A 16,643-nucleotide genomic window follows, 5' to 3' on the forward strand; every position below is an offset into this window, starting at 1 on the left:
CAGCCACAGAGAATTCGCCGCTTTGATTTCTCTGAAACCCTAATGCATCACCACTGAGTTTCCTGTTACCACCATACATCTCCTGTTCTGATTGTAATGTATAAAATAAGGTGCAAAACTGCCAGAGAGAATTTCTCAATCCGCTGAGATTTTCATCCTGCTAGTTATTGACAGTGGGACTTAAATAAACGACCAAAATTCTTGACAAGTTTGAATGTTTCATACTTTGACATTTCCTTGACGAAGTGGGTCAGCATTCCAAAAGAGCTCACGCTGGACCAACCCGTGGACATTGTGTCAGTGTTCAACAAAGGACCCACTGAACTGCTGGTTCTCCACCCATTTGGTGAACCTGGGTGAGTTGTATCTTAAATCCATGACTTTTCCCTTGCTGGTGGTAGAGGGTGAGATTTATTTGAGCTGTATTTTTAAATATTCCAGATAGAACTAAGATTAAGGGTTGATGGAACTTAGGTTAAGACAAGACAGTAGGAAAAAAAATTGGTGGCTGTTGTTAAATTGTGGCTTTCCAATCAGAATTGCTTTCTGAGAATCAGAGCAAAAAAAACCAAACCCCCCCCCCCAAAGATTATCATTTAAATTAGAGTTGAACTAAATCAGCTCCAAAAATACAGTGTCATATCCTCCCTCAGGTCCGAGTATTAGGTATTCTTAGGGGACTAAGAATCTCTGTGGATGTGTGATGTCATTCCACATGATGTGCAGGAGCCCCAAAGCAAAATTTCAACACAATTGCAATTAAAGTGACTGGTTCTGGTGGGGGAGCACCCATAAGATTTGGTCAACCGTTCCCTGACCCTCTGGTTGTTTGAGACAGCAGGGAGATCAACCGAGGCACATCAGAGGTTTGAATGTGATTTGAGGAGTGAGAGCCTCATGGAGCTCAACCGATAAGCAACACAGGTTGACCAACTACATTATATAACAATCCTAGAAAATTTGCTCAGATTCTGCAGATATCAGAAAGAATAGAAAAGAAAAACCACATACACATACACACAACTACAAAACAACAACAACAAAACACACCTAAAATTAACATGGGAAGTGGTGCCTCCAAGTCCAGGAGATGCCCGACCCCAGCTCTCACTAATAATCCTGATAGGAACCTTTTACTTACACGTGCTTTACAGAAATGGGAAGATTTAATTAGAAAATATCCTCCAAAAAATGGCCAAAGTGCAGTTTTATTTGTGTGCCTAAATTAATTTTTGGCATGCAATAAAAATTAGGAAAATGCCAGGTCTAACATTAAACTGAATGAATGAATGGAAGCATATCTTGATTTGGAAATCAGGAGGTTTTCAGAAGCACATATAAATTCCTTTAAAAACAATTCAGGAATTAGAAATTGTATAGACTGTCTCTGAACTCTTCTGAAGGTAATAATTGCCAACACCCCATTCTTCCACCTTCTCTAGTTCCCCCACTCTATTCTGCACCCTTTTCCATCCTTCTTCCTTTCCCTTCAGTCCCCTCCACTATCACTTCCTACTGACTTAAGAGAAAATGAGAATAGGAATTCTAACAACTCCCTTTGGAGAAAAGCTTGTCTCAGCAAGAGAGGAACCAGCAAATGTTCCTGATTTTCTCAATGACCCTGATGGGTTCACAAAGGCATTTAACTCTTAGAATATGTAATCCTGGATATTCTAACTGATTCCAATTAATATAGCTAATGGTTTTTGTCAGCAAATTCTAAATAAGGCTTTCAAGAAAATTCCTATAGAGAAATCTGTTCACTGAAATGGGATGTAGAAAACCAATAACAAACAAACCACACACACACACACACACACACACACACACACACACACACACAAATATAGGGTTGATCCATGGGTGTTTCCCTTCTCACTGATAGTTTGGGAGCAGGTGAAATTATCATAGAAAGAGAAGCCACTAAGACCCCTGTAGACACTGGGGCTACTCTATTTATTCCTAACCACAGCCAACTAATTATCTTCTCCTTCAGAGTAAAGCATCTGTGCAAATGGCAGGAATATTTAACCAATGTCTGTTTTTAATCAAAACCTGTTTCCAACTAGAGAATGTTATAGCAATATTAGCAAATATCTCTCTTTGCTAATAAAATATGCCCCAAATCAGCTGATAGGGAAAGGTGTTTAGTTTGCTTATTTGTTTGTTTTATGAAATCAGTGATACCCACAAATGCTTTTTCCAGAAGGGTAATATGTATTTAGAAATAAATGAACAAGATACTGTGCCCAACAGAGCCTGAGATGAACCCAGCGGTGTGTCCTCAAAGTAGGGGTTCTAGCTGCACCCAGGTTTCCTCGGGGGCTCTGGAAAAAGATCTGCTGGTGACATCATGCACAGACATGGAGAGGCATAGGGGAGATGGTGAGCATTCAGCAGGTAAATGAGCCTTTGGCTAGTATTTGACTGAAAAGGAGCCCAGAGTTGGATCCACAGGCATGCACCTCTGTCCAGTGCCCACCCAGGGTGGAGGGAGCTGGGCCCCTTTGTTGTGAGGTCAGGCTTATGCAGTTCTGAACCCAACCCTCAATGGAAAATTGGGAAAGTGATGTCCATAGAGTGGCAGATATCACCCAATGTCCATGAAATTCAGAGCCCAGAGTTCAGGAATGTTCAGACTTTCCAGGCCAAGGCTCCAACCTCTCCAACAGAGTTGGTCTGGACATTAGAAATCCTGACATACTGGGAAGCTCCTGCATGTTCCTCCATATCTAGGGCTCAGGGGGCGCTTTGTTCTGGGACCCAGAAAGAGCACTAGCTCTTTTTTTTTTTTTTTACTAAGAGAAATATTTGTATTACTTTATTTTATTATGGTTTAAAGTATAACATATGTTTCCATTTTTCCCCTAGACCCCTCCCCAGCCACCCCCACCTGCAGCACATGCCCCTACCCCCTAAATGACTGTGTCCATTGATCATGCTTATATGCATGCATTCAAGACCTCTGCTTGGTCTCTTACTCTCTCCCCCACTCTCCCCTGCCTTCCTGCTGAGGTTTGAGGGTCTGTTTGATGCTTCTCTGTCTCTGGATCGATTTTTGTTCATCAGTTTATGTTACTCATTATATTCCACAAATGAATGAGACCATGTGATATTTATTTTTTTCTGACTGGCTTATTTCACTTAGCATAATTCTCTCCATGTCCATGCAAGCTGTTGTGAATGGTAAGACTTCTTTCTTTTTTACAGCAGCATAGTATTCCATTATGTAGATGTACCACAGGTTTTTTCCACTCAGCTGCTGTTGGGCACTTACGCTGATGGGAATTTAGGCTGTTTCCAAATCTTAGCTATTGTGCTGCTATGAACACAGGGATGCATATATCCTTTTTGATTGGTGTGTCTGCTTTCTTGGGATATATTCCAGAAGTGGAATTACTGGGTCAAATGGGAGTTTCATTTTTAATTTTTCAAAGAAGCTCCATACTGTTTTCCACAATGCCTGCTCCAGTCTACGTTCCCACCAGCAGTGCACAAGGGTTCCTTTTTTTCCAAATAATCACCAGCATTTGTCCTTTCTTCATTTGTGGATGATAGCCATTCTGACAAGTGTGAGACGGTATCCCATTGTGTTTTGAAAAAATATATTTTTATTGATTTCAGAGAGAGAGAGAAAAACATCAATGATGAGAGAATCATTGATTAGCTTCCTCCTACATGCCTCTATTGGGGATCAATGCCCAAAACTGGGCATGTGCCCTTGACCGGAATCGAAGCCGGGACTTTTCATTCATCAGGCCAACACTCTATCCACTGACTAAACCAGCCAGGGACCTCATTTTTGTTTTCATTTGCACCTCTCACATGATTATTGACTAAAACCATGTTTTCACAAGGTCATGAGACCTATGAAAACAGAACTTTTTTTCTTGTGACTAATAAGAAGAATTTTATTCAACTCACTGAAGTCACATGTCCACATGCAACCGTCATCACTCTGGCCAGGTCAGTGAGCTGTGCTGATAACTCCACTCTGGGGCCTCGACCCTAACTCCCCAGACCACCTGGATATGAAAATTGGCAGCTGTTAGAAAGGGGGAAATGGAAGTCATGTCCCCCACAAGCCATTGTCAAATAAAACGTCAACTTCTGGTTTCCACTCTGACATATGACCATGTAAGTTCTTACTCTCATCATTACAATAAGAAAAAAGATGAATAATCCAAAAAATCAGGAAGTCTTTTTAGTTCCACCAGATCATTGTAGTCATATGGCTATGAAATTAACCGTTGCCTCTGCAAACTACTGTATTCAGGCTTTGTTAACACAATACAACCTTGCACCAACATATGTGTGTGTGCGCGCACACAATCTCTCTCTCTCTCTCTCTCTCTCTCTCTCTCTCTCTCTCTCTTACACACCCACATACCCACACACAAACACACACACACACACACACACACACACACAATCAAATGACTCTGGGTGGAATTAAAAGAAAATCAGACACCGAGGAGGTGACAATAGGAAGAAAAAGAGGTTGAAGGCACGTTTGCCTTGTGGCATTCCTCCTCCTACTTTATAGTAAACTACCTTCATGAGCATGAATATCGCTAAGAAGCACATGCTACAATAGTCCATTGTGCAGGCAGAGAAGAGACAGGATCTAACAGGCACAATGACTTATGCAGGATCAAGAGGAGGTAAGAATGAGGGGTTGAGTCTGAGCCCTGGTCTGTCTCCTCAAACCTAGTAGCCTGGCTGCAGCTAAACCTTGTGGAGAGGGTGTGTTCGTGTCACTGTGTACAATGTTGGTATTCCATGGAGAAGGTAGGTGAGCAGTCAGCAGCCCACAGGACTATCTATAGCTGTTATTAGGTGAGGGGAGTCAGGGAGGCAATTCCAGGAAGTGAGGTCACTTCCTAATAGAACTTGGAACCCCCGTAACCAGGCACCCACTTTCTAGCAACTGCCCAACTGCCACTCACTTGGCAAGAGACAGTTGACAGTTCAACATGTTCTCTTGTTGTGTTCCCAGTTGTGGGGGCTCTGGTTCCCGGAGACCCTGCAGGGAGCGTTGTTCCAGACTCTGTAGACGGTTCACCACTCGTGCCCGACATCTCTGGCCGTTTTCAAGAAGATCCCCTCAGGTAAGTGAAGGTGGCCTGGGTCAGACCCATTCACGCCAGGCCAGCCTCCTCTGTGGGCCATCACTGTGAAGCCCACATCCCCCCTCTTCATGTGGTGGATAGGGGGTCCTGCAGGGAGAACCGCGGGAATGTTTGGAGCAGTGGATAACCTCGAGGTCCTGCTGTGATCACACCCCAGGGTAGGGCAGGCAGGTGGAGATGGGGCTCTAGAGGGGTCCCTTATCTATGCCAATGGGAGTCCTAGGCCCTCAGGCTGTCATGCCTTTTCCTTGCCAGTAGAGGTCTCAGCAGATCACATTCTGTGTGTCTGGAGTGGAGAGTCACAAGTTTTAGAGAACCAGCAAAACAGGGCTCTGAGGTTTTCCCCTGGTGACTGGAAACTGTCTTGATAGAGCTCTGCACAGGAGAGCGGACCGGAGCCGACAGATGGGGTCTTCAATTCCACGCCCTTGCAGGCGGCACAGACACCTGAGATATCCTCAAGCCTGAAGCACCGCCGCAGGGTGAGTGTAGGTGCCCAATTGACCCAAACTCCAGGACCCCAGGGAGTCAACAGGACTCAGGTTCCAGAAGGCACCCTGCTACTCCCCTGAGATCCCTCCTAGTGTCCAGTTCCCAAAGGAATCTGGGTCCTCATCTCCTCCATGTCAGGAGCTGGGGCCTCCCAGGGCTGCACATTGTATGGGGACCGCGACTGCTTATCACAGAGATCCATGTCTTTTCTGTGGGACCTGGACTTAAAACCTTCCATTGCCATGGCGACGGTGCCACCCTAAACATACCACATGTCCTGATATCCAAACCCTCCCCCCCAGGAAAAGCCTGTGTGTGCTCATCATACATTGGGATGTTCTGTCAGAAATCGCACGGGTGACACTGTTAATACCAGCATGTGCTGTTTGTCCTCTGCTAAGAGAATGACCTAAGATACTAATGTGCTTCATATTCCTCACCTGCAATTCTACTTTTCCTGCCAAGAACCTTCTCTCTTATTAATGTGAAAAACTTTCAGAGCTCTGAAAAATTTGTGTGTGTTTATTTGATCCCAAGTGTCAACAATTGTGAGCGAGAAAAATCTCAATGTGATGAGAAAATGCTCCTGAGAATGACAATTTTGCACCTTATTTTATACAATACAAGCAAAAGTGCAGACTTATGTGGGTTGCATGAAATCCATGGGTGATAGAGTAAGGAGACAGGAGAAAGCAAATTGGAGACACTTCTGTGATTGGATAAAGGGTAAAATGATAGGCACATATTTCTTTTACAATGGTGGAGTAAGTCAAGCCATGACCGGTTTGGCTCCGTGGGTGGAGCTTAGACCTGAGAATTCAAGGGTCCCAGGTTCAATTCAGGTCAAGGGCATGTACCTTGGTTGCAGGCACATTTCCAGTAGGGATTGTGCCAGAGGCAGCTGATCGATGTTTCTCTCTCATCAATGTTTCCAACTCTCTAGACCTCTCTTTTTCTGTAAAAAATCAATAAAATATATGAAAAGAATAAAAAAATAGAGTAAGTCAAGAGTCCTTTTCATGAATTTTTCTAAAGATGTAACATATTTGAAAATGCAGTAAAGTAAAACAATATCTATGAACGACAAAACAAAGTGGTATGGTTATAGTTTTGATTGCAATGCAATTGATGAAAAACTGCCTTTTTGGTAAAATATAACATTTCAAGGCAATAATTTTTGGATAACAACAATTACTGTAAAATTACAGAGAACGATATGAAAATATGTAAGTATATGTATATATTTGGATTCAATACATAATTTCAATATAAAAGGAACAGATAGCATGTAAGATTTTAAAACATTGTCCATGGCTTCTTGTATTGAGAATTGGATATAATTCATAAACTTCCAATGTTTGTGCCACAAATACCCAGAGTCGAACTGCCAGACACCCTCACAGGGAACCATCCTCTTGGCTGGCCTGGTGTCGCTGACACCAAGACCACTGTTACAACAGAGTGTTTCCTATTTGAAATTTTCTTGAATCTTTGTACGTTCCTTCCTAGGGCAGGTTGAAATCTTTAGAACATCCATTTTAATAAAAATATGGGTACACAAATAGCACAGTTATTTATATTTTTTAATTTTTTAAAGCTTCTCAGGTAATTTCAAGCATATTAAGTAGTCCTAAATTAGTTAAAAACGTTTCTCTAATAAGGAGAGAGAATAAATCCTTGAGGTACTCCAGGGCCTATTGGAATTGACTCAAAGTCATCTCCTGTTTTAAAAGTGTCTTACAATAGAAACTTTGGGAAGGTTGCAAATACACTTGTGCAAAAGATTATACCATGGACTTTTTGCAAATCTACGTAAAGCAAACACAGACTTTGTGTAACTAACTCTAAAAGATATTAATCATACTTGCAAGCAGTTGTAATATTAAGTATTTTGTCCAGACTACAGAATTCTCCTTAATTTACGTAAGCATTTAATCTTTGTAGGCCAATAAAAGATTATATCTTAGTAATGTCATATGGAGGCTGACAATTCACCACACATAACACATAGATGAACACATATCTCACAAAGACTATACACACAATTTGAATTATATTTTTGGTAGAGAAATAAAAGAATATTTTTATATAAAACTTTCACAAAATTGTATAGCCTATACCCCCTTTTACAAACCTTTCCTCACCTTTTACAAACCTTCTTACCCATTCAGAAATAACTATCCTTAGACAAACTTACATGTGCCCTTTTCCTTCAAATATGACTCTCCATACCTCAAGCCTTCTATTGTCATAACTGTATAATTTCTTCTAACTTAACTGGAACTTTTAACTGTTAGGAGCATTAATTTCCAATCATAAGCACACAAGTGAACAAACAGCATTCCTTAGATTGACGTTGATGAACATATTTTAATCAAACTCTTACTTTGAAAAAACACACCTTCAGCAAAGCAAAAAATATTACATCAACAGCTCCAAATTCATTTTACGGTCCTTCTGCAATTAAAAAAACCCCAAAAGCAGTGAACTTCAGACTTGTCTATTAATCAATGTGTCAGTATTAACGTTATTTCAAAATGTGTAGATATTTAATAACTTTCATTAAAACTTAATAAGTTAGAAAGGTATAGTGGAAATAGCTAAAGAGATTTGTGTAGGTGGGTAAGGTATTGTTTTTTCTATTGGGATAAGTCATATCTTCCAGAGATTTGTATTGTTATAAATGGCCTACACAAGACGTCTTGGTGAACTCAGGTATTTTCACTTCAAGGGTTCTGGGACTTTGGTTGCATGAAGCCAATTACCTGTAAGACTCCAAAATGAATAGGGGAGGTTTGGGGGAGGGAGAAGGACTTTGTGGGCTTTGAATTTTTTCTGGAGCAAAACCTATGGCACCTTGAAAACTTCATTTGTAAAACAAGGATAGTCATTTTCAATACCTCAGGAACTGGGTTGCCCCCCCTCCCCCAAATGTTAGCAAGGGATTGACAAATTCATTCACCCATTTTTGGATTGTTCCTTTCTATTTGGGAATATTTTTCTAGTTTCCAGAAAGCTCACAACTCTGAGAGGTATAAAGACTTTCAGGTATATGAAACCGCCATCTGTCTCACCTGGGAATGGCAACACAGGTCCCAGGTACAAGATAGTCTTAAAGTTACTGGTGCCAAAGCCTCTCTATTACCCACTTTATATTGCAACCAGGTAATTGGTGTAACAAAAGCAGATTGGCTTCTTGTTTGAGGCACTCAGGGTCAAGTTACTCCCATTTGGTGAACATGTACCCCAAAAGAGAATTCTCACTTCACTGTGTGCTGGTTCCCCATCTTTAGGCAGACATATGAGAAAGCCTAGTGTTAGAGGCATGTCTGCATGTCTCTGGGCTGTTTGGGGCCATTCTGAGTAGGGTGGGTACCCTGTTCAGCCATCTCTCAGGGTCTTGTGGAAGATAATACTGAAGAAGAGATGATTAGCAAACATTCGGTCAGTCTCAAGCTTAGTTTCCTCCTGGAAGGTTCCTTTAAAATCATTACTTTCCCTTTTGGTTCAGTATCTGGTTCATTTATTCTAAGTATATATGTTACTATTCGGGAGAAAGCATATGTCAGCATCACTGATTTCATGAAACAGTAAAAAAAAAACCCACTCACTAAACAGGGGAATTGGGGGAGATTTGATAAGCAAACCATATATATTCTCATAACATTCCCTAGTTGGAAGGAAACAGGTTTTGATTAAAAAACAGACATTTGTAGGAAAGCTTTATTCCGATGGTGAAAGCAATTAATTGGTTGTGGTTAAAAACAAATAAAATAGCCTCAATATATACAGGGTACTTAGTGGCTTCTCCCCCTCCCCCTTTTTAAAAATAGATTTTTTACTGATTTCAGAGAGGAAGGGAAAGGGAGAGAGAGATAGAAACATCAATGATGAGAGAGAATCTCCAATTGGCTGCCTTCTACACGCCCCCTAATGGGGATCAAGCCTGCAACCTGGGCATGTGCTCTTGACCAGAATCAAACCTGGGACGCTTCAGTCTGCAGGCGACACTCTATCTCCTTAGCCAAACTGGCTAGGGCAATGGCTTCCCTTTTAATGATCATTTAAAATTCTCCCAAAGTATCAGTGGGAAGGAAAAACAAGCTTGGAGCAGCCCTAGGCATGTTTCTGTTTGTATCCTTTTTCTAAATCCTGTTTCAATTTCCTATATCCCTAAAGTGTGGAGGCTTCTCTATAGGAGTTTTCTATAAACCTTATTTAGTAATTCTCTTGCTTTTGCTCCCAGAAACCAGGAGTATATTAATTGCAATAGGTTAAAATATCCAGGATTGCATGTTCCATCAGTTAAATTTCTCTGTGAACCAATCAGGGCCATAGAGAAAATGGAGGATGATTGCTGATTCCTCTCTGGCTGAGAGCAGCTTTTCTCCAAAGGGAGTTGGCAGAATTCCTAATCTAATTTTCCCTTAAGTCAGTAGGGAGGGGCAGTGGAGGGGACAGAAGGGGAAGAAAGAAGGGAAGGGAAGGAAGACATCTGGACAAGGAAGCTCAGAGAGCAAAAGATGTAGGGGACGTGCTATAGAAGGGGGAGGATGGGGTGTTAGCATGTATTAGCTTCAGGAGAGTTGGAAGATAATCTCTGAAATTTCTTGTTCATTTATTTTTTAAAGAGAATTTGTCTCTGCTTCTCCTTAGAAGTTTCTAATTTCCAAATCAAGATGTGCATCCTATGCACTCAATCAGTTCAATTTTCAGGCCGCCATTGTTATAGTTATTTGTTTCTTTTGTTTTATTTTGCCTGTGAAAAATTAATTTAGGCACCCAAAGAAAACTGTATATTGGCCATTTCTCAGTTGATATTTTGTAGTTAAATCTTCCTACATTTACCCTTCTGTAAAGCACTTGCAAGTCAAGGCTTCCTATCAGGAATATTAATGAGGGCTGGGGCCTGGGAGTTCCCAGTCATGGAGGCACAACTTCCCATGTTAATTATAGGTATGCTTGTTGCTGTTGTTTTTATTGTTTGGTATCTGCAGAGTCTCAGCACAGTTTCTAGGAGTATTATGTAGTGGGTTAAAGTTTGTTGCTTTATGGGTTGAGCTGCAAGTTGCTCACTCCCCTAGAGTCTCATTCAACCTTCTTTGTGCCTCAGTTTCTCTCCTTGCTGACTACAACAACCAGAAGGGCTACCAGCAGAGGTGGACTAACCCTCATTAGTGCTCCCCCTGAAGATCCAGTTAGTTTAATTGTAGTTGTGTGCGAATTTCCTTATGGGGCTCCTGCATGTCATGAGGAATGACCTCAGACAAATCCGCAAAGATCCTCAGTTGTCTAAGAACATCTGAGATTCATGCAGGAAGGAGGATGTGCCCCTTGATCTTCTGAGCTGAACAAGATCAGCTCTCACTTAAACAGCTAAGGTGTTTGCCCAGAAAGTATTACAAAATATGGCTCCAATAAAGTCAGCAACACAAGCAAGGGAAGGTCCTGAATCCAACAGACAAGTGTCACAAGTTCACCGGCAGGCAGGGAACTGGTGCGTCAATGGACCCTTTGCTGGATGCCAGCACCGCGTGTAGGTCTGCAGGGTGGTGCTGGGTGAGATTTTCTGGGATCCTGCTGTATTGTGCCAAGTAAATGTCCATGTCAGAAGCATTCAAAACTGTGAACAATTGTTGAGATTTTATCTGAGCCAAATGGTTATTTGCCTTGAATCAAAACCTCAATGGATTGAAATAATGCTCTGGAGAATGGCAGTTGTCACCTTATTTTAGATATTACGGTCAGAAGTGGCGATGTATGTGAGTTGCATGAAATCCATTGGTGATAGATTGTATGAAAAGTGAAATGACAGACATATACTTCTTTCCTATAGGGGGATATAGGACAGAACAGCCAACAATGAACTCAATAACAGTGAGGGGATTTGTGGTCTCCACAGAGCACAGAGTATCCAAAAAATAGGAAAATTCCTTTGACATTCCAAAGCTATGTTCTTGTAGATTCCAAAAGACAGTAGACAGTCTCAGTTAAGGTAAATAATGACCTTTTTGCAGAAGATTCCAACCTAGGACCCAGCGACCCACCGTAAACAGCTTTTAGTTAAAACGTTTTAATTTCAAAGCATCTTTGTGATAACTTTAGGTCTCTGAGGTTAAAACACCATCACCCAGGCCTTCCCTGACCTAATCACAGATTAGCGAGTGGCTGCTTTTTGTGTGGCCACACTCTCCTTTGATTTACTCATGCCCCACTTCATGCACCAATCATGTCCCTCCTCTGTCCCACCACAGGAGAAAAAACCACCAACCCTGAGTAGGAAAAGGTCCGGTAGGGTGCCAGCAGCTGCAGCTTCCTCACGAACTGTGGGCCTGGCCAGCACGTCCACGGTGCTCAAAACACTGGTCCCCCAGAACCTGTTCGCCACCTGGGAGGTGGACTGCTCCAGCCCCAGCTGCGTGCCCAGGTGGTGTAGTCTCACTGTAACGAAGCTAGTGATCTTCAAGAAGCTGGCCAAGGACCTCAACTCCGTGGTAATTTCCGTGAGGATGCAGGACTCCAAGGGCATCCTGAGGTCCCAAGAGATTGTGCTGCCCCGCAGTAGACCAGTGCACACCAACATGGCGCTCACCTTCTCCCTGCAGTACAACCACTTCCTCAAGGGAGAAGGTAACAAGCTCCTGATCCTGCTGGAGCAGAGGAAATGCTCTAAGAACAGAAACGTCCTGGGCTACAAGTCACTGGCCTCTGGTGCCATCCACATGGCTGACGTCATGCAGCGAAACCCCAGGTGTGGCCAGATGGTGAGCCTCTTTCGCAACATCAAGGAATCCTCCACTACGGTGGCCGAGATCTGGATCTCCTCCCTGTGCAGTGAGCCCATCGAACACGAGGACAGTGCCATGCAGGTCAGCCCTAAGGCCAAGTCGGCAGGGAACTACGAGGGGCAGGATGAGCTGCAGGCCAGCGGCAGGGGAAAGCACAGACAGGACCTGCACAAGGATGCCTTGGAGAAGGGGGAACCAAAGAAGCAGCGGCCATCCATAGGAGGAAACCTGAAGCTGAAAGTCCTGGCGCTGTTTCACAGGTCCAAAGTGTCAGAGAGGGACCTTCGGTCTGACATGATGGGGAAACGCAGGAAAAGTGACCCATACCTGGAGGATGATGAGAGCGTCCTCAGCACCCCCAGGCCCAAGCTCAGGCCATACTTGGATGGCCTGTCAGACTGCAGTTTGCAGACGGAGATGTGGGGCAGCCACAGTGACAGGACCCAAGCAGAGCCTCTGAGTCTGCCCCACATGCCCGAGAATTCGTGGGCCCTGGGAGGCAAGCAGCCAAGTGAGATGGACAATGGATTTGTGGCCCACAGCACACCCACCAGCAAGGTGGACAACATCCAGATCTCTCTGTCCATGTCGCCCATCGACCAGGAGGACAGCGCCAGGCAAGCCAGTCCCGAGGCTGAGTCCTCGGACAACTACTCTGAGTGCATGTGTGAGAGCTTCTTCTCGCAGCGGGAGGCCAGCTACCACACCGCTGACCAGGAGGAGGGTGACTGTGATGAGGGGACTCTCATATTCACAAGGAGCACCCTGACCACGCAACAGAACTACCACCAGAAAGTCCTGTTATGGCTGCGCACAGTCCAAGGTTCGGAGGAGGTCCTGGACCCTGAGCAGGACCATGGGGAGCATGTCCCGGAGGTGGAGGAGGACCTGGACCTCCTGTATGACATGCTGCCGAACCCCAGTGACAGTGGCACAGACACTGAGGATGATGGCAGCGTCCTCAGCACCACCATACCTAAGCTTCGGCCATACTTTGAAGGGCTGTCTAGCGGCCCAGGCATGAAGGACAATCACAGTGTCCTCAGCAGCCCCAGTCCCGAGCTCAGGCCATACATGGAAGGCCTGTCAGACTCCAGCTTGCCGATGGAGATGCTGGGCCTCCACAGCACCAGGATCCAAAAGGAGCCTCTGAGTCTGGCCCACCCGCCTGAGAACGCGAGGGCCCCGGGAGGCAAGCAGACAAGCCACAGTGACTCCCAACTTGTGGCCTACAGCACACCCACCACTAAGATTCGAATGGCCTCCCTGTCCCGCCAGCCTATCGATCAGGAGGCCACTGCCATGCCGGCCAGCACTAAGGCCCAGACCTCGCATAACCACCTCGCCAGCACATCTGAGAGCTGCTTCTTTGAGCAGCCGGCCAGTCACAATGCCGTCCACAGGCAGTCCCAGGAGAATAACTTGGACCAAGGGAATCTCATAGTAAGAAGGAGGTGCATGAACAGGCAACACAATTACCACCAGGAAGCCGTGGCATCTATGCTCAGGGCCCAAGTGTCGGAGAAGGTCATATCCTCAGAACAGGCCCTTGTGAGGCATGTCCCCAAAGTGGAGAAGGCTCTGCACCGTCGGTATGATATTGTGCTGAGCTCTAGTGACAGTAGCCTAGACACGGAGGACGATATCAGTGTCCCCAGCACCCCAAAGCCCAAACTCAGGCGATACTTTGACAGCATGTCAAGCGATAGTAGCTCTGACTCAGTGGCCCACACAATTCGCTCCCCTGGGAAGCAGCTGGCACAGCTGGAGGACAACCGGGAGGCAGGGTCCTCCGCCCAGCATTGGTTCACCAAGAAGCTGCCATCCATAGTGCGCTTCACCAAGTCTCTGGTCCTGCCCTCCAGCAGGTCCAAGAGGAAGCAGGCTGGCCACCGGGGCTGCGGCACAGCCCTGAATGAGTGGGTCAACAGACTGGGCAACGAGAGCCCATACCCACAGAGCCAGTGGCAGATCCCCAGGAAGCCCATCCGTGACCAGCTGCACAACATCCTCATTTGCCAGGACAAGATGCCCGAGAACATCATCCTGGTCAACACCTGCGCCTGGCAGGGCCAGTTACTTTCGGACATCCTGCAGGGGCACTCGCTGCCCGTGGTGTGCACTTGCTCCACAGATGACGTCCAGGAGGCATTCAGCATCATCGTCTCACACATGCAGAGATACTGCAACTGCGATTCCCAGGCCCTGACGCCTGTGAAGATGGCGGTGGCAGGGGCACAGCCCTACTTCAACGCTGTGCTGCGGGTCTTCGTGAGGCAGCTGTCCCAGCAGCCACCCCAATGGCTAGACTACATGCGCTTCCTGGTCATCCCGCTGGGTCCCCACCCCTTGGCCAGCTACCTGGGCTCCATGGACTGCCGCTACAACAACTTCTTCCAGGACCTGTACTGGCGGGACATGTTCAACAACCTGGAGTCTGAGAACACCTTGCAGGACACACAGGACGTTGTGTCGAGAATCTCTGAGTACGTTGCAGGGGCCAACTGTGTCTACCTGCTGCCCATTGCTGAGGCCATTCTCATGTCTAAGCAGCAGCGCCCCAATGAAAAGTCCACACAGCTCATCCCCTTTGTGGGGGCAGTGAAGGTTGGAAGAGTGGAACCATCTGCAGCCATGTCAGGAGGCTCAGATGATGTAGTCACCTCATGCTCCGGTGAGCTTCTGTCCCCTACCGGGAAGGCCTCACCCAACACACTCTCCCCCGCATCAATGAGTGGGAGCCTGTCCTCCACCAGTCAGAGTGTCCATGCACACATGATGGAGCTGCAGGTGGATTACTGGACAGCAGCCCAGCCAATAGATACGAAGAGAGTCACAGAGAAGAAACAGCTGCCTACCACCAAAAACACACTCAAGTGCTTCTTCCAGTCTGTCCAGGTCAGCAGGCTGCCCCGCAGTGGTGAGGGCACAGCAACACCTGCCTTGTCCATGGCTGTGGTCACCAAGGAGAGAAAAAAGAAGGCGCCCAAGAAAACCACGGATGAGAATTTGGAGTCCCAAAGCCAGTGCATCCAGGGCATTGGTCGCCTGGTTTGCAGGGCCAAGCACCAGCAGAGCATGCTGCCGGTCGTCATCGATGGCGTCGAGTGGAATGACGTGGCGTTTTTCCAGTTGTCAGCCCAGTGGTCCTCCCACGTCAAGCATGTCCCCATCTGCATCTTCGGACACAACAATCCCACCTTCTAGCCCTGCCCCTTCCCCTGCCCTTCACTCTGCCTTGGCCAAGACCAGAAGGACCCAGCTGCTTTTCTGTGAAGAGTACAGTTTCCTACAGACACAGACCCTGGGAACGCAAAGAGAATGTGCTCACAGCCTGGAACCTAAGGGGGTTGCCCCTCCCTGGGAGCTCCTCAATGCTCTGTTCAGTAACCAGAAGGCTGTGGCGGGTGGGACTCAGGAGGGCAGTGTTGAGCTGGAGCATCATGGAAGATGTGTTTTGGCCTCCGGATGCCCAACATTCTCAGTGAGAAGGGTTCTGGCCTTGAAGACCTGCCCTTCCAGGAAGCCAGGACTCTGCTTCCCTGGGAGACAGCTCCAACCTGTGCCCAGACTCAGAGGTTGGCAGCCAGAGGTCAAGGGCTAGCCTCTGATGGCAGTATTCTGAGCAGAACTTGGAGTCCAGTCAGCCCAGCCCTGGGGAAACAGCTGCCCGACAGCCAACTGGTCTAGCACCACCTACTCAGGGTTACCAGTGAACTCCAGCCTCACAGGCAGAAAGAGAAAAGACCTGTATGGTGCGCATCGCCCTAGCACACTGGCTAGACAAAGTGGTCGATTACCTGAGGAGGGAACCCACCTTCGTTCCTGTTACTACAGAACATTTGTTACCACCCAGCAGCTGTGGAACCAATTATTTACCAGGTGAGCCCCTCCCCCTCCAGAGCACATGCTCACCAGGCCACCTGTTGGCTGTTTGCCTTCAGGTCACTGCAACTCTCTGAGTGTTTGTTCCTCTGAAACCTCCCAGAAGCAGGGAGCAGGCTCATAGGGTTATTGTAGGGACTCGCTGGGTTCCTCCCTGGTAAGTGTTCTCTGGGAGCCTAGGCAGTGGATAAGTCTGCTGCAGGGGCTGTGATTGAACCAACTGGTCATTTTCTCTTTCTGTTGAAGAAGCCACTGCCAAATTGTGATTCTCTTTGGGGCCTTGTGTTTAGCTCTTTTCTAATATTCCAAAGAGATTGGAGATACTATTAGGGGTCTCTGTCCCAGG

General features: G+C 46.0%; 1 protein-coding gene across 1 annotated transcript; it reads left to right on the forward strand.

Moving 5' to 3' along the window:
• Positions 1-11,995: 11,995 nt before the first annotated feature.
• Positions 11,996-15,619, forward strand: LOC308532591 (phosphofurin acidic cluster sorting protein 2-like; the record flags this gene model as incomplete). Its single annotated transcript, XM_081110097.1, has 2 exons — positions 11,996-14,166; positions 14,281-15,619. Exons 1-2 carry the CDS (start codon positions 12,134-12,136, stop codon positions 15,617-15,619), a joined length of 3,372 nt encoding a protein of 1,123 aa, XP_080966223.1. The 5' UTR covers positions 11,996-12,133.
• Between the last annotated feature and the right edge of the window lie 1,024 nt (positions 15,620-16,643).

Source organism: Myotis nattereri (assembly GCF_964212035.1).
Source record: "Myotis nattereri genome assembly, chromosome: 16".
NCBI classification, from domain to species: Eukaryota; Metazoa; Chordata; class Mammalia; order Chiroptera; family Vespertilionidae; genus Myotis; species Myotis nattereri.